Source organism: Notechis scutatus, chromosome 1, assembly GCF_049901735.1.
Source record: "Notechis scutatus isolate UNSWTSFEM ecotype Mainland chromosome 1, rNotScu1.2, whole genome shotgun sequence".
NCBI classification, from domain to species: domain Eukaryota; kingdom Metazoa; phylum Chordata; class Lepidosauria; order Squamata; family Elapidae; genus Notechis; species Notechis scutatus.
The window spans coordinates 15,524,723-15,542,764 of record NC_142009.1 but is presented as its reverse complement, the minus strand read 5'-3'; the positions used below and the strand labels follow the sequence as shown (position 1 = coordinate 15,542,764).

The window sequence follows — 18,042 nt, the reverse complement described above, 5'->3', positions numbered from 1 at the left end:
ACTGAAACTCAGGCTAGCACCATAGCCACTAGATCAAACTGGGTCTCCCATCCTAATGTACATTGAAATAACAATAGCTATTATTATTTATAGTTGTAGGCGGAAAATAGTACTGTTTCTTGGAATTCTTATAACCCCATCCTGTTCGTTTCATTAAATCTTGCTAAAGAGATTTTGTGACTATCACAGTTGGGAAAAAAAACCCACTTTCAGCTTTAAGTATATGTCAAATAGACTGACAGAGGCAGGTGGTCTTCTTTCCTCCTCCTCCTCCTCCTCCTCCTCCTCCTCCTCCTCCTTTTTTGCCAGGTCAGGGCAAAAGCATACTTGGCTTTTATGCCTTGCCAGTTTCTGCATGAAGTTCAGCCAAGTGACATTGCAAAGTCTCTGGAGTTTGGATGTGTCACTGAATTGTTAAAGCAGTAAAGTTCCGTTTTACAAGATTGAGGGAGAAGAAAGGGTATTGAAGGCAGTGCGTTTCCAATAAGACAGTTAAATAACTCGGCTGCAGGATCTAAAGTGGAGTTCAGATGAATAGAACTGTATGAAAAGGAATCATGGAGTGCATGGAGTGATCACCTTGTAGGCAAGGGTCAAGTGATCCAGATGTTAAAAGCAAAGCCAATGTTCCTTGGCACTGTTGGAAGAAATGTCCTTCTGGGTTCAGTTCCAAGTGGGGGGAAAAGACACTGGAAACATGTTTGGAAAGATGGTTTAATGATGGACAGGACCCCATGGCTTGTAGCTCTTGAATGAAGAAAAAGAGAAGAGATACTGAGAGTGCCTGGGTTTTATGCCCTCTCTGGTTTTGAACTTCCTGGGGCACAGGAAGAGTATCCTGATTGGTTGCTGTCAAAGGTCATAGCTAGCTTTGTAGGTTGTCTGTGTGCTAAGTTTGGTTGAAACTTGGTGGGTGGTGCAAATGAATGGTTCTGCCTGAAGGAAGTAGATCTTTGTTATGTAGAATAGACCGGCCCAGGCCTTCATGGCCCATTGACAAAGGGTCTCTGCCTCTCTTGAGTTTCTACTTCTCTTTAGGGGAAATATTCTGCCTTTTTAGTATATCCTAAAATATTTCATTTTCCTAGGAGTGGGGTGCGTTTTACACTTCCAACAGCACAAGGCAGCAAGACAAGGAATCATGAACTTTGTGTTCAATGGTCAGCCTAGTGAGTCTAATGTGCTTTCATTTTTTTCAGACAGTGCCCCCAATAAATTTGGCATCCATCAATTCTGAAATGTCCCGCATTTTGTTTTCAGGGAGTCCAGTTTCCTGATGTAATGGTGTGTGGAAATAACTTTGGGAGACCAAGTAAAGAGATGCTGCCTAGGCAATGGTCAGATAAGAGGGAGCATAGCCCATAGCTGCATAATGGGCAGAGGGAGAGATGCAGAAGGCACCCTCCCTAAGTTATCAGTCTGTAAAGGAGACAGCAAAATTATTGTACTTGCAGACTTGCAAAGTTCTGTTACTGTAGCTTCACATGAAAATGGAATTAGCTTAGACAGCAATAGCAGTAGCAATAGCACTTAGACTTATATAGCACTTAGACTTAGACCTTGAGTTATTTGTAAAAATCATAAAGGCAGGATAGTACTAGCAATAGCCCTTAGACTTATACACCACTTCACAGTGTTTTTCAGCTCTCTCTAAGTGGTTTACAGAGTGAGCATATTGCCCCCAACAATTTGGGTCCTTGTTTTACCGACCTCGGAAGGATGGAAGGCTGAGTCAACCTTGAGCTGGTGAGAATCGAACTACCAAACTGCTGGCAGTTGACAGTCAGTAGAAGTAGCCTGCAGTACTGCATTCTAACCACTGTGCCACCACAGCTCTTGATATGGACATGTTCCCTCCTGCAGTCACATATATTACCCAATTAATCAGGTTAGGTCTCTCCTGGGCATCCATTCCTTAGTAGGATTTTTTTGTTTGTCTAATCTCCCAAGAGCATTCCCACATACCATTACATTTGACCAAGGCCTCTGTGATACTAATTTCATTGCATCTCCATCTTATATGCAGTCTTGCAGCTTTTGAAAGTGGTGCAATCGGTGCCCCAGGCTTATAGTCATTTCCCCCTTACCCCCTCCTTTAAGCAAAATAGACATCATTTGTGGAAAAATGAACCATGGTGGCGCAACTGTTACAATGCAGAATTGCAGGCTAACTCTGCCCACTGCCAGGAGTTTGATCCTGACTGGCTCAGGATAGACTCAGCCTTCCATCCTTCCGAGGTTGGTAAAATGAGGACCTAGTCAAGGAGGGCTGTAAAAGCACTGTGAAGTGGTATATAAGTCTAAGTGCTATTGCTATTTGGTGTTTGCCTCTGTGTGTGTGTGTGTGTGTGTGTGTGTGTGTGTGTGTGTTTAATGAGTACAATGTCTCTGCAAGCTTAAAGCAACTTTTCATTCCTCATGTCAGTCTCTCAAGTTTGTGCAGTTCAGGAAACAGACTTCTCAAGGAAACAAGAACTAGATTTCATCAGAATTGTCTATAATAACAGAAGCTTGAAAACCTGGTTGTGCTTTTCCCTCCCTCCCTCTCATATCCCAGGGAATCAGGGAAGAGCTAGTACTGTTATTTTCCTTTCTCCTTCAGCTCAGGGCCTGGTTCTGCACATTTTGCCTTCATTTTTTGACCTGGTTTCTGAATAGCTTGTCCAAGGTCATCTTCTCAGTTCCCTAGACCAAGTCCATGCCATTCTAAATTTGGCTTATTCCCAGTGTGATGTCAGTTGGATGCCATAAATGGTCTTCTGTGGAATATCCACCCCTGCTTTAGAATGCTGTATAGATAAATTCCTTGTCTCTGCCTATGGCTATTCTTGTTTATTACAAAGGGGCAGGAATGATGGAGTGGACATAACTGTATCTGCATTTGGATCCAATAACCTCTTTCGTGATTGCCATCTAACAAGCTCACCTTGCCTCACAGTTCAGAAAAATAAATAAAATATCAGTTGGCTGGATAGTTTTCTTTGTTTCTTGCCACTAAAGTGCAAAAAAAGAAGGATGCTTGAACATATAACACATAATGCGAATTCCAGTGTGAATTGTCCTGATCTGTTTTTCATGGATCAATGTGCAGAAAGAAACTTAGTTTTCCATTGGGCTTTTCACACATGGCTATTTTGATGCCACTCTTGGTTGAAACAGAGCAGCGAAATTTGTTTTAAAAGTGTATATTTTAAAAGGAAAATGCTTTCCAGAATTCCATCAGAGTGGGATTTTTTTTCCCCCCTGATGGAAATTAATACTGAAATAGAATAGACTGCAGATAATTCAGTCCAGGGATAAACGATAGGATTTTTCCTATCGCCATTTTAAAATGAAGACAATGATGGCCCCAGTTGAACTGGTTTTGAAAGGGGACCAGACAAATTCATGGCGGATAGGATCTCAGAACTGATGGCTGTTTATTGTCTTATGAATTACAGGAAGTCCTCGACTTATTACCTTGACCACAATTAGCTCAAAATGTCTGTTGCTATAAGTGAGATATTTGTTAAGGGAGTTTTACCTCATTTTACGATCTTTTGTGCCACTGTTGTGGAGCAAATCCCTGCAATGTTTAAGTTAGTAACATGGTTGTCAAGTGAACCTGGCTTCCCCACTGACTTTGTCAGAAGGTCACAAAAGGGGAACAAAGGACATTGTCGCCGCCATAAATGTGAGTCAGTTGCCAAGCATCTGAATTTTGATCACTTGACCATGAGGATGTTCCAATGGTCATAAGTATAAAATAATGGCCATAAGTTATGTATGTATGTATGTATGTATGTATGTATGCATGCATGCATGATTTATATTTTATTTATCAAACAAATGTAGAAAGTTAGCACCTACCTCCCAGAAGAATGAAATATTTTGGGAAATATTAAAAAGGCAGAATATTATAAGGAGAAATGAAGAAATATTTTCTTTTTAGAAGCAGGAAGCAGACTCAGTTTTTCTTAATAGCCCCTCGCAGATATTTTGTGGCCGTTAAGAAAAATTGGGCCAGGATATTCAGAAACCAGCCCCAGTTTCCCTTCTCCAAGCAGAAACTGAGGAGACCAGCTTTTAGAAATGCAGATTTGGTAATCCATTCTGAAAGACTGGGTCAAGACAGAAAACTCAGATAAGCAACAAACAAAAGGTTGACAAAATTAGCTCAGACGAACACCTAGGATTTGCTTTTTTTTCTCTTTTGCCCATAGAGCCAGCTTTGACCCCCCAAATAACCTCTATATGACCCCATAGGAATCTGACAACAGCCAGTAGAATACATGTTCTTGCACAGGAACAGGATGCTCAAATACAAAGCCCAAAGAAGGTACAAAAACCACCCACTGTCAATTCCCTTTTGTCAGCTGCACCAGAACCCTGGTGGTTCTGCTTAATCAATAAAGGGAACCTTTCTTTTCAATCAGCCTCCAGCCTCCATTTTGTCTCCAGTGCCTTTTTCCCAGCTTGGAATTGAACCAGATGGATATTTCATCCCACACAAAAATTACAAATTTGAACAAAGAAACTAAGAAAATCCAAATGTAACAGGGTTGATAGGCAGGTCAGTGGCCTTATACAAGCCCCTTTAAAGGTAAAGGTTCTCCTCGCACATACGTGTTAGTCATTTCTGGCTCTAGGGGGCAGTGTTCATCTCTGTTTCAAAGCCGAAGAGCCAGAGCTGTCATATGGCCAGCATGGCTAAATGCCGAAGGTGCACGGAACGCTTTTATCTTCCCACCAAAGTGGTCCCTATTTTTCTACTTGCATTTTTACATGCTTTAGAACTGCTGGGTTGGCAGGAGCTGGGAGAAGTAACGGGAGCTCACTCCATTAAACAGCGCTAGGGATTCAAACCGTTGAACTACTGACCTTTCTGATCGAGAAGCTCAGTGTCTTAGCCACTGAACCACCGCGTCCTTTAGAGACCATTTATTTAATTATCTTATTGGGAACTCACTGCCTTGAGAGGTTTTTTTTGGGAACACAGGTATTCCTTGACTTAGGACCACAATTGAGCCCAAAATTTCTGTTTCTAAGCAAGGCAGTTGTTAAGTGTGCTTTGCCCCATTTTACGACCTTTCTTGCCACAGTTGTTAAGTGAATCACTGCAGTTGATCAGTTAGGAACATGGCTGTTAAGTGAATCTGGCTTCCCCATTGACTTTGCTTGTCAGAAGGTTACAAAAGGGAATCATGTGACCTGGGGACCACATGACCCGGCAACCGTCATAAATATGAGTCAGTTGACAAGTATCTGAATTATGGTGACATGATCATGGGGATGCTGCAGCAGTAGTAAGTGTGAAAAATGGTAATCACTTTTTTCAGTCCTACTGTAACTTCCAATGGGCGCTGAATGAATTGCTATAAATCAAGAACTACTTGTGTTTCAATTCAGTCTCCTCCTCCTCCCCTCCCCCTTCTCTTCTCCTCCTGCTCCCGTTCCTGCTCCCTCCTTCCCACTTCTCTCCTCCTGCTCCTCCTTCTCCTCTCCTCCTCCTCTCCTCCCCCTCCTCTCCCCCTCCTCCTCCTCCTGCTTCTGCTGCTCTTCCTCCTCCCCCTCCCCTTCTCCTCTCCTCCTCTCCTCCTCCTGCTCCTCCTCCTGCTTCTGCTGCTCCTCCCCTCCCCTGTTCCTCCTGCTTCTGTTCCTGCTCTCCCCCTCCCCTGCTCTTCTCCTCTCCTCCCCTCCTCCTTTCCTCCTGCTCCTCCTCCTGCTCCTCCTGCTCCTCTACTCCTGCTCCTTCTGCTTCTTCTGCTCCTCCTCCTCCCGCTTCTTCTTTCCCTTCTCATCTCTTGCTCCTCCTCCTTCTGCTTCCGCTGCTCCTCCCCTCCTCCCCTGCTCCTCCTGTTCCCACTCCTGCTCTCCTCCTCACCTCCCCTTCTCCTCTCCTCCTGCTCTTCTTCCTGCTTCTCCTCCTGTTCCTCCTCTCCTCCTCCTGCTCCTCCTCCTGCTTCTGCTGCTCCTCCCCCTCCCCCTGCTCTTCTCCTCTCCTCCCCTCCTCCTTTCCTCCTGCTCCTCCTCCTGCTCCTCCTGCTCCTCTACTCCTGCTCCTTCTGCTTCTTCTGCTCCTCCTCCTGCCACTTCTTCTTCCCCTTCTCATCTCCTGCTCCTCCTCCTGCTGCTTCCGCTGCTCCTCCCTTCCTCCCCTGCTCCTCCTGTTCCCACTCCTGCTCTCCTCCTCACCTCCCCTTCTCCTCTCCTCCTGCTCTTCTTCCTGCTCCTCCTCCTGTTCCTCCTCTCCTCCTCCTGCTCCTTCTCCTGCTTCTGCTCCTCCTCCTTTCCTCCTCCTCCTGTTCCTCCTCTCCTCCTCCTGCTTCTTCTCCTGCTCCTGCTCCTCCTCCTTCCCTCCTCCTCCTGCTCCTGCTCTCCTCCTCCTCCTCCTCCTTTTCAGGTGAGGCAGGTATAGTTACCATGGGTCATACTTCTTTGTTTTTGTAATTTTTCTAACTTTTCAGCTAATCTTCCTTCCTCTCTCTGTCTCTCTAGGTGTAAAGAGCTTAAATATGCAAAGGATCTCCCACAGATCTCTATTATTTTTATCTTTGTCAATGAGGCGCTTTCAGTCATCCTGCGTTCAGTTCACAGCGCTGTAAATCACACTCCAGCTCACCTCTTGAAGGAGATCATCCTTGTAGATGACAACAGTGACGAAGGTATGGAGCTCAATTTTTAAGGCAGGGGAAGACCAAGCAGGCAGGAGACTTATGAACTATTCAATATTTATTTATTTGAACAATATCTTTAGCTTGCTGGGGTACTACAATCAAACTTTCTGTGCTAAATACCCACAGTCATCTAATACCAAAAGCATGGTGGGTTTGCACTAAGTTTACTTGCTCATGGAATGTAAGGAGGATTGTGAGCACTTACAATTGTGAGGAATGTAAGGAGGATTGTGAGCACTTATCTCTCTGCAGGAAATGTGTTTCATGATGTGAGTGAGCCACCGCAGAGAAAGTAATAACAACAGATAACAGAATATCAAAGTTGGAAGAGACCTTGGAGGTCTCCTAGTTGAACCCGTTGCTCAAGCAGCAGACCTTGTACCATTCCAGACAAGTGGCTGTCCAGTCTCTTCTTGTAAGTCTCCAGTGATGGAGCACCCACAACTTCTGAAGGGAAGCCATTCCACTGGTTAACTGTTCTCACAATTAAGAAATTTCTCCTACTCATGTAAAGAGAACATCTATAAGATGTTTTATAGATGGCACCTGCCTCCTGCGAGATTGGCAAAGATATATCCCAACATGAATCCGGCATGTTGGAAATGCAAGAAGAAAGAACGTACTTTCCATCCTACGTGGTGGTCTTGTTTAGAAGCCCAGAAGTACTGGTTTAAAATTCAAAAGTGGTTACAAGAGATCCTCAAGGAACATATAGATTTGGAACCAGAATCATTTTTGTTAGGGATGATTAAAAAGAGATATGGGAAAGATACAAAATATATAATATCATATATCTTAACCGCTGCTAGAATTGCCTATGCTCAATGCTGAAAACAGAATTCTATACCAACAGATCAATTGATTATTCAAAAAATAATGGCGTGTTCCGAGATGGATAAATTAACCCTGATGTTACAAGAGAAAGAGGAGTCTGAATATTACAGAATTTGGGGGAAATTGTACAATTGGATCGAATTAGGACAAAGGGATGATGAAAAGAGTTAACGATAAGCATTTTATAGATTAAAGGTTTATATTTGCATGAACTGTATATATTTGTAAATAAGCACAAAATAGAAGTATATGACATAGATGTCACACACTGTTAATGTCATAATATTTATATTTTTTGCTCGGTTTTTAGAGATATAAAAGACTAATAAAGTTTATTAAAAAAAAGAAAATTCTCCTTAGTTCTGGGTTGCTACTCTCTTTGATTAATTTTCATCCATTGCTTCTTGTCTTGCCTTTAGGCACTTTAGAAAATAGGGTTGACCCCTCTTTTGGGAGGCCTTAAATATTGAAACACTGCTAGTCCTTCTTTTCACTAGGCTAGCCATGCCCGGATCCTGTAACCGTAGTTTATGTTTTAGCCTCCAGCCCACTAATCATCCTGGTTGCTCTTTTCTGCACTCTTATCTAGAGTCTCAACATCTTTTTTATAATGTGGCGACCAAAACTGGATGCCGTATTCCAAGTGTGGTCTTATTAACGTTTTATAAAATGGTACTACTGCTTCATATGAACTCTATTCTGTCTCTAGTCTAATTCTATGTTCTCCTCAAGGGGAACAATTCTCAATAGGTCTTCTCTAGATGAGGGAGCACACAACGTTTCTTGCTTTTGCTGTTCTTGTTCCATTTGTTGGAGAAATTGGTCCCACCACCTTCAATAGAAAAATGGTAAAATTATCATTACTTAAATTATAATTATAGTATTCTGAGTCTTTGCTTTGAACACTTTAAATTGGTTCTATTGAAAACCTCAATTCAGTGTAGGCATTGAGTCTTTGAGAAAATTTCTTGGCAACTAATTTTGCTCAATGCCTTGAATCGATTAAGGCATTTCAGATGACGATTCCAGTGGAAAGGACAATTAAATTACCTTCAGATTAAACCTTTGGATGAAAGCTTTGCATCAGCCTAAGCTGGTTTTTATTTTTTGCCAGGAAGCAGAAGGAATCAGATATAACATATAATGTAGAATAATAGAGTTGGAAGGGACCTTGGAGGTCCTCTAGTCCTACCCCCTGCTCAAGCAGGACACCTTGTACAATTTCAGAAGAATGGTTGTCCAGTCTGTTTTTGAAACCTCCAGTGAGGGAACATCCACAACTTCTGAAGGGAAGCTATTCCATTGGTTGACTGCTCTCACCATTAGGAATTTTCTCCTAAATTCTAGGTTGCTTCTCTCCTTTTGGTGGTTTGGAAAATAATTTGACCCCCTCATCTTTGTAAGAGCCCCCAAATATTAGAACACTGCTATCATGTCTCCCCTCATCCTTCTTTTCATTAGACTAGACATATCTAATTCCTGTAACCTCCAGCCCCTTAATCATCCTTGTTGCTCTTCTCTACACTCTTTTCTGAGTCTCGACATCTTTTTTATATTGTAGTGATGAAACCTGGATGCAGTATATTCCAAGTATGGTCCAAGTGAAGGCTTGGAATAGATAGGGGTCTATGTTTCACTTGGTTTTAGTTTTCTCATTCCTGTTATATTCTTATGTATGTATTTATTAAATTTTTATGCCACCCATCTCCCCTCTAAGGCAATTCTTTGCTTTCTTGCTACTCTAGAAGAAAGTTTTCAACTACTTGACTTTAATGCTTGGAAAAGCTTGAATGAAAAAAACGGTCAACTGGAATAAGATAACAGTCAAAGTTACTTCCTATCTGATAGGTAGCTGCTATATTTCTTGTGCTTTGGTTTCTGCAACTGTAGATATTCTCCTTGTATCTTGAGGAAGGATAATAATTATGTTTTAGAAGCCACTGGAGTCTGCAGCCCGATGGTGTGCTGGAGTCAGCTGATGTGAGCTGATTGTTAAATTTTTGGAAATTTTTGAGCAGCCAAAAGCAGAGTTGAGTGCAAATGCAAAGCACATGATCAGTTGTTTGACAGCTAACACTGCAGCAGCACAGAGGGGGCAAAGCTGTTAAATATTTATTAACACACCACTGCTTCAGCCTCTCCTACATGCCTGCTCTGTCAAACATTGTAGGGATTGTCTTATATTAATAGGAAACCAGCAACAGCTTAATGAGAATGAAAGGTTGAGCAGTGGTCTGGTTGAGATGATACCTGATGACTTCATGGAAACACATGGCTCATTTTATTGGAAGCCATTGAAGAGATTTGTCATTGCCTTCTCAGGCAATGACACCCCCTATCTCCTGCTTTCAACACAGTCCTTTCAGCAGTTCCAAGAAGGCTCTACACCCATTTGCACTATTCAGGTGACCCCAAGGGCAGAGATAAACCTCCAAGTGGCCTCAATGTCTCTCAGAGAGACTGCTAATGACCAGATGACTGCAAGGAATATCAATCCTTCTATCCTCAACTATTCAGTCAGAACTGAAGAAGCTTCTTGGTTGAGAAGCAAAACATCTTCAAGGAAAGTCCAGTTGCCCTTTGAAAAAGCAGCATTGGTACAACCATGACCTGGCTGACTGAGAATCTCCATAACTCACTGTCTTCTTAGAGTTTTTCTTCTCAAACCTTCCAGTCTAGTTTACCGCCCTGAGATTTGCTGTTAGCCTTCCATCCTAACAGAAGTCAGGTTTGATCTTGCTTGGCATTTTTAAGTTCTGCCAAGTATTAAACCTCAAACTCTTCAATGTATCTCAAAAGTACAGAATTAAATCTTCTAAAGCAGTGGTCACCAACCAGTGGGCTGGGGACCACTGGTGGTCCACGAGAAAATTTTGGTGGAGAAATGTCACCCCCAAGGCAATTAATCCAGGCTGTGCGGGAACACAAGGCTCCACATGGCCCACGGGAACACAAGGCTTGTGTCACTTGCATTGTGAACAACATGAGATAGTGAGGGGAGGGGGGGAAAGATGGAGGGAGGAACTTGCCCCACTTGCCCCACTTGCCTCACCTGGCCACCGGGCTGCTTCTTTCCTCTTCTTTCTTCTTCTGCTTTTGGCTGCACACAAGGAAAGCAGCAAAAGTATTTCTTTCTCTCCCCCAAACTCCACCAGAAATTAGTCTTTGGGACCCTGCAAGGCCTCCTACTCCAAGAGGCTGCACTGGTGTGACAAGTCTCACAAAGACTCATTTCTGGCAGAGTTTGGGGCAGAGAAAGAAAAACTTCTGCTGCTTCTGCTGCTTTCCTTGCATGAAGCCAAAAGTCTCTCTCTCTCCCCCCCCCACCGAGAATGGAGCTGGAGACAGTATCCTGCGATCCCAAATAAAGAATGATCAATCAGTAGGAAAACGGGGTGGGGAATTTTCCTGCAGAACTTTTTGGGATTTTCCCAGGGTCTCTGGTCCTCAGGATTTAAAATTATGAGTTTGGTGGTCCCTGAGGTCCAAAAGGTTGGCGACCCCTGTTCTAAAGTGTAAAAATACATGTATTCAGCCAATTTGATTTAGAAGGCTTGGGCTTTGCTTTCTGTTTCAGAATGCAGTATGCATATTCCTGGGTACGATGTAAACAAGACTTGCCCCAAACAGAACTCAATGTGTACTCTGAAGAAGAGACATACATACAGAGCAGAAGCAGTAGCTATTCAGTCTTTATACCTGACATTTTCTCAGTCTGACCTCAAAGCATCTACCAGCTGTTGGCTCTACTTTTTCTTTCAGCTACAGTCTGTTTTGCTGCAAGCACGTGACTCTTGCAAGCATATTTACTAACCAAAGGTGGCGGGGTAGGGGGAGGTAGGAAAGGGAAAGAGGAAGGAGGACATGGCATGTATTATGAATTGATACAATGAGAGTTTGAGTGAGCCCAAAGTATTTATGCAAAGAGAAAAGGCCAAGAATGTTTCTCAAGGGATGAGTTGGATCAAGGGGATATTTTCCTCATTTATTGTTTAAACCAGGTCAGTGCTAATCTCAAAATCGCTGTTTCCAATCCAGTATTCCAGGGGTGGACATCTTTGTGAAAGTTCATGCTGCCCATAATAGTTTGGAAGAAGAACACAATTGACCTATGCAAGGTGACTACGCTAAACAGACAAGACTCTGTTTCAGACAGCGTTGGGCTTCAGGGTTTAGTGACCATGGTTTAAACCAGGGATCTCCACATTTGTCAGCTTCAAGACTTGGGGATTTCCACCTCTAAAATACCTCAGCCAGCTGTGTTGCCAAGTTGGAGATCTCTGGTTTAGACCGCAGATTTCTTGACATTTTGATATAATCTGTGGCTGGCATCTTCAGACACAAAGTGGTGACATCTAAAGATGTCAGTCACAGTTACCAGCAAAACAGGTTGTCTAAACCATGATCACTAAACCTTGAAGCCCAACACTAGACAATGCATACTGTCTTTGAAATCCGGCTCTACCATAATGCCCTGATCCTTTTAGGTAAACCTTTTTAAAGCTTTAAACTGCGGTTCTGTTTTTCCTGGAATAAGGAAATGTTTAAAAACAGAGGTGGTATTCAATAGGGTCTAACCAGTTCTGGAGAACCGGTAATGGAAATTTTGAGTAGTTTGGAGAACCGGCAAATGCACCCCTGACTGGCCCTGCCCCCATCTATTCTCTGCCTCCCGAGTCCCAGCTGATTGGCTGGGTCTTCTTTGGTTGTCCTGCATAGGGGAATGGAGCTGGAAAGCAGGTTAGTGGGGTGGGGAGGGAATGGAAATTTTGTAGTAACCTTCCCCCAGGACTGGGGAGGGAATGGAGATTTTACAGTATCCTTCCCCTGCCATGCCCACCAAGCCATGCCACGCCCACAGAACCAGTAGTAAAAAATTTTGAATCCTACCACTGGTTAAAAACCTTACAGTTGATGTTAAGACATTGAGCTAATGAGGGCTCCCAGATTCTCCATTCCTCCCCAGCCCTAAAAGGGAAGCCAGGTTGCCTGCACACACTGGGACATAGTGAAATCTTTTGGGATGAGACTCTATTTCATGGGATCTACAAGAACCATCCATTAATTCTTCTAGAAATGGATGTGGGATTTTTACTCCCAGAGGGATCCACAGTAAAAGAAAAATATTTATGGCTATAGTTGGGCTTGTAGTCGTATTGTCTCCCAGACAATCCCAGGAGGATTTTTTTTTTTTTTTAAGGAAAATGATTGAGGAAGCAAAAATGATTTTTTTCAACTTAGCCATTAAAAAAACCAGGGTGCTCCTAGCAACACCTGTCTTGTAGCTGAGTTTCTTCTTCAGCAATTTCTGTAGTGTATGCTAAATGTTTCCAGAGGGAAACTAAGAAACCTCAGAGAAGGAATGAAAACCATGGGCAAGAGCTTAGTACTGCTAAAATTTTTCTAGACTATTTAAAATCTAAGCAAAGATGAAAGAGATTCTTCAGGTACCTTGCTCATTTCTTTAAAAATCCAGCTCCCCCCCATTTTTTTTCCAAAAATTCTTCATCATATAATAATTTAAGTATCCTTAGTTTTTTTTTTTTTTTTTTAGTTTCATTTGTTTTAGCCATGCCATGCAGGAGAATTCACTGGATAAAGTATTAGCAGTAGAAGGAAACAAGGCCATCAAAAAACACAATGGCTGGACACCATAAAAGCTGAAACTAGCCAGAGCATAGAACAACTCAAAGAAGATTGGAAGATGTGGCGGGACCTGGACCATAGAACTGTCAAGAGTCAGACATGATTAAGTAGATAACATCATCATTAGTTTTTCTTTTTTAATCAGTTGAATGTTCTGCTAAAGGAGGTTGCTATACAGCATGGATATTTTGAGGGTCTTCATGGTCATTCGGGAAAAAACTGTCCTTGTGTCTAGTTGTTCTGGTGTGCAGTGCTCAATAGCATCGTTTTGAGAGAAGGAGTTGAAACAGTTTATGTCCAGGATGTGAGGAGTCACTAGGACTCCAAGATCCCTCTCGCAGTTACTACTATTGAGCCAGGCAAGAAAAACAAAAAATGCATGGAGTAGAGCTCTAGGAAACAATACGTAGTTAGGGAACAGCAACCACTACAAAAACAGTTTTTGAATGTGACACAAACTTCTTATGTGGGCTTTTGGTCAATCATACCTTAACACCCTATCTTAGATCTTCTTGGAAAAGCAGAAATATTTTTGATCACCAATATCCTCCAAGTTCCTTAAATCCTAAACATATGCGCAGGGACAAAAGAGTAAGGAATTCTAAAGTAATTTAATCCAGTCTTGTGCTGATTGTTACTTCCCTAACAGATGAGACCCAGTTAAAATATTTCCAGAGAAGCACAACTGTTCCACAGACAAGGACTTATGGTTTAGATGTTTCTATTAAGATCATTGTCAACGTTCCAAATAATGCATCCATTGAAAGCAGAACTCCAATGCAGATAGATTCCTCAAAGGACAATTTATTGGATACATCATATTGGCACAAGTGGTGAAAAAGGACTCTGAAGGTTCCCACGGTTTTCACCTAATTAAAAAGTGAAAGTTCCCCCTTCCCCCCAGGTGATTGGTCACCTTGCCCAATAGTGGTGCTAGCAGGTCACCTGGTTACTCTGCCCCTCATCTTCTCAGCCACCTGTTGGAATGATCTTGGTTCCCACAAGAAAATAGTTTTTATTTTTATTTTGATGGCCATGGCGAGCTGTCTAATACGCCTTCCCTTCTCCTCCTCTGCTTTGTAGCAACCATGAAGCCTCCAAGACAGCCTCAGCCAAGTTTGCTTCAGGGTTGACAATCAGATTAAAAACCTGATTTTCCTCCATTTTCCATGGATGGAAGTTCTAATTTGTATGAAATGTCAGACACAAATCTTGACAGCTTCAGAGACTTTTTATTTTTCTTGGATAGAGAATACCTTCCATGATGGAAGGTACAGATAATCCTAGACTTACAACCATTCATTTAGGGACTATTCAAAGTTACAACAACATTGAAAACAGTGACTTATGACCATTTTTCACCCTTATGACCCTTGCAACATCCCTTTGGTCTTGTGATTTGGACACAGGCATGTATTTATGATGGCTGCAGTGTCCTAGGGTGACATGATCACCTTTTGTTACCATCTAACAAGCAAAGCGAATAGGGAAGCCAGATTCACTTAACAACCGTGTTACTAACTTAGCAATAGACAATACTGCTACCACAGACAATACTGCTACCACAGACAATACTGCTACCCTACAAAAGATCTTGACTATGTATCCGAATGGTCAAACAAATGGCAACTTCAAATCTCAACAAATAAATGCTCTGTCTTACATATTGGCAAAAAAATCAGAAAATAAAATACAAGCTGAATAGTCAAGACCTTGTTGATGACCCAAGCTCTGTAAAGGACCTTGGAATACTCACCTCTAATGATCTGAGTGCTAGAGCCCACTGCAACTACATAGCCAAAAAGGCATTAAGAATTGTTAACCTAATCCTACGTAGCTTTTTCTCTGGCAATATCACACTACTAACCAGAGCATACAAAACATTTGCTAGACCAATACTCGAATACAGTTCATCAGTCTGGAACCCTCATTACGTATCTGATATTAGCACAATTGAGAAAGTCCAGAAATATTTCACAAGAAGAGTTCTCCACTCTTCTACTCGTTGTAGAATACCTTATGCCACCAGACTTGAAATTCTAGAACTAGAAAACCTTGAATTACGCCGCGTCTTCGGTCTGACTTAAGCATGGTATATAAAATCATACATTGCAATGTCCTACCTGTCAATGAATACTTCAGCTTCAACCATAACAACACAAGAGCACACAATAGATACAAACTCAAAGTAAACCGCACTTGACTTGATTGCAGGAAATACGACTTCAGCAATAGAGTAGTCAATGTCTGGAATACTCTACCCGACTCTGTAGTCTCTTCCCCAAACCCCAAAAACTTTAACCTTAGACTGTCTACCATTGACCTCACCCCTTTTCCTAAGAGGTCTGTGGGGCGTGCATAAGCACACCAACGTGCCTACCGTCCCTGTCCTATTGTTTCTCTATTCTTTTATTTTTCTTATATGTACCCATCTCATGTATTCACAACTATGTATACACTTATACTTATTATCTTGTAAACAATTGACAAATCAAATAAATAAATAAAATAAAATAAATAAATAAAATAGCGATTCATTTAATGAACGTGGCAAGAAAAGTAGTTAAGATGGAACAATTCAACAGGTGTCTTGCTTAGCAATGGAAATTTTGGGCTCAATGGTGGTCATAAGTCAAGGACTACCTCAGTGGTGGTATTCTACCAGTTTCCCTACTGGTTTGGTGAGTGCGCACTTCGCGCATGCACACACTCCTAACGCGCATGTGCACCTTTCCAAACACCAACTAAGGCTCTACCGCACCAATCAGCTGAGAGTCTAAAGAACAGAAAAGTGCAGGGGCAGGTGGGAGGGCCAATCCTGCGCTTTTTCTCTTCTTTCTCCTCTCAGCTGATCATTGGAGCTTTTGTTTACTGGTTTGGCTGAACCGGTAGCCAGTTTTGTTACCAGTTCGGATGAACCAGGCCAAACCGGTAGCATTTCACCACTGGACTATCTGTATTACCATGCAAATATGTAGAGTTTGAAAACAATTTTTCTCTCTCTGATGTCTGAAGTAGGAATGGAAAAATATAGGGTGTCAGGTCCCGTCACACGACTGAAAGAAAGCACAACAGCCACAATAGGATTTGATGTAAGCGGTTTATCTTCCTCCGGAGGGTGCTGGCACTTAACTGACCAGCTGCGAAACAATGCAAGCTAACAGAGATTAAAGTCAGGGCTAATCACTTAGCCCGCCCCCCACCTTTATAAACCCAATGTGCCCTTCCCCAATTATCCCAGCATGCCCCAACCAATTATCCTGGCATGCTCCAACCAGCAGGCACACACTCAGTTAGTCTTCATGAGAGGAGCACGCCCCCTTTCCTGCACCTTGCGCCCACCTCAATAACCACTGGTATACCTCCCAATCACCTGTTTCACAGCGACTTCGGTATTTCCCTCTTAGCTCTTCTGCTGTTGCTCAAGTTATGCCTGCAGGGTCGCAGCAGCTAAATGATCGGGTGTCACAGGGCTTCATAGCAATGTCCATGGCCAGCAGCTTGCATGATCAGGAGTCATAGGGTTTCATAGCAACATCCACAGCTGGCCCGCCCCACTGAATGGCAACCCATGGATGATGTCGGGCTGATATAGGGGCCATATTAGAATATGATCTCGAACCAGCTTGAGCTTGACTTTACATGCATTGTGTTGCATATATGCAACATCTAAATATATCTAAATTTGATAACGAAAATATTTACCATTTACATTGCATTAGCAATAACAGACTTTTATACCACTTCATAGTGCTTTATAGACCTCTCTAAGCAGTTTACAGAGTCAGGCTATTGCCCCCAACAATCTGAGTCCTCATTTCGCTCACCTTGGAAGGATGGAAGGCTTGAGCTGGTCAGGATCGAACTGCTGGAGTGAGCAGTGAGTTAGTCTGCAGTACTGCATTTTAACCACCATGGTTAATTCACTGCATTGTGCACAAATGTGGTGTTTGATGACAGGAAGTGGTTAAATAGGCAGTGTGCCCTATGTGCCCACTGTCAGGCTCCCCTCCTAACTTTCTAATATTCTTCTAATCTAAGAATTAGTCTTTTTTGAATCATGTTTTTTAAAATGACATGTAAAATTAAATAGAAGCTGACATCTTGTCAAGCCTTCATAGCATCCTGCAGCGTATCTGGTCTCCATGAGTCACCCCGCTGGGATGCTAAAAAGTAAGTGGAAAATGGTTTGAAAGGGTGGGGGGGTGTATTTTTTACTGAACTAAAACTTCCAAAATGTTTCTGCTATTCAGTTGGTGAAAAATATCCTTCTGATCAAAGGTTTATCTCCTGATCAATAGGGATACAGAGCTCCATAAGGCAGCCATTTTCTAAGTGGACTACTTTCCCATGACAGCCATTTTGTGAGTGCGCCCACCCCAGACTTTCCAAAATGCCAAATGTGTTTGCCTTGTTTTGGACTGTTAACAGAATTTCTCATCCAAATCTGATCCACTGCTGGCTTGTAATTCCCCTCTGATGAATGGAAGAGAAAATACCTCATTATTTAAACAAGTTTCCCCTTTTTAACAACCAGAATTCCACCTAAACTCTGAAGGAGATTGCTATATATTTCTCATTATATTTCTTTCTAAATGTGCTCAGGTTTCACAAAATAATCAATTAAACTCATTTGAAACACACACAAAAGATTTCTTTTATTGGTGACGGCTCTCATAAAACGACTATAATAAGATTCTTTTCCTCCCCTTCTTCACTTTACTGAAACTTAATTGAATTTTAATGAAATGGCTCAATGGATGTGTGCTCATACATTTTCTGAAAAGCTGAGTCCCAGATCACTTCCCCCACCAACCCCAATTTGGACAGACAGGAAAGAGGCATTTAGAATAGAATAAAATAGAATAACAAAGTTGGAAAGAACCTTGGAGGTCTTCTAGTCCAA

The 18,042-nt window shown here is 42.2% G+C and overlaps 1 protein-coding gene across 2 annotated transcripts in view; it reads left to right on the top strand.

The window, feature by feature from the left end:
* GALNT17 (polypeptide N-acetylgalactosaminyltransferase 17) overlaps positions 1 to 18,042 on the top strand; it is a 339,139-nt gene that overhangs the window by 160,923 nt on the left and 160,174 nt on the right. For both annotated transcript variants that reach the window (XM_087957552.1, XM_087957547.1), the window contains exon 3: positions 6,478 to 6,644. In XM_087957552.1, the coding sequence (XP_087813678.1) occupies positions 6,478 to 6,644 (167 nt within the window). The remainder of the gene's footprint in view (positions 1 to 6,477; positions 6,645 to 18,042) is intronic.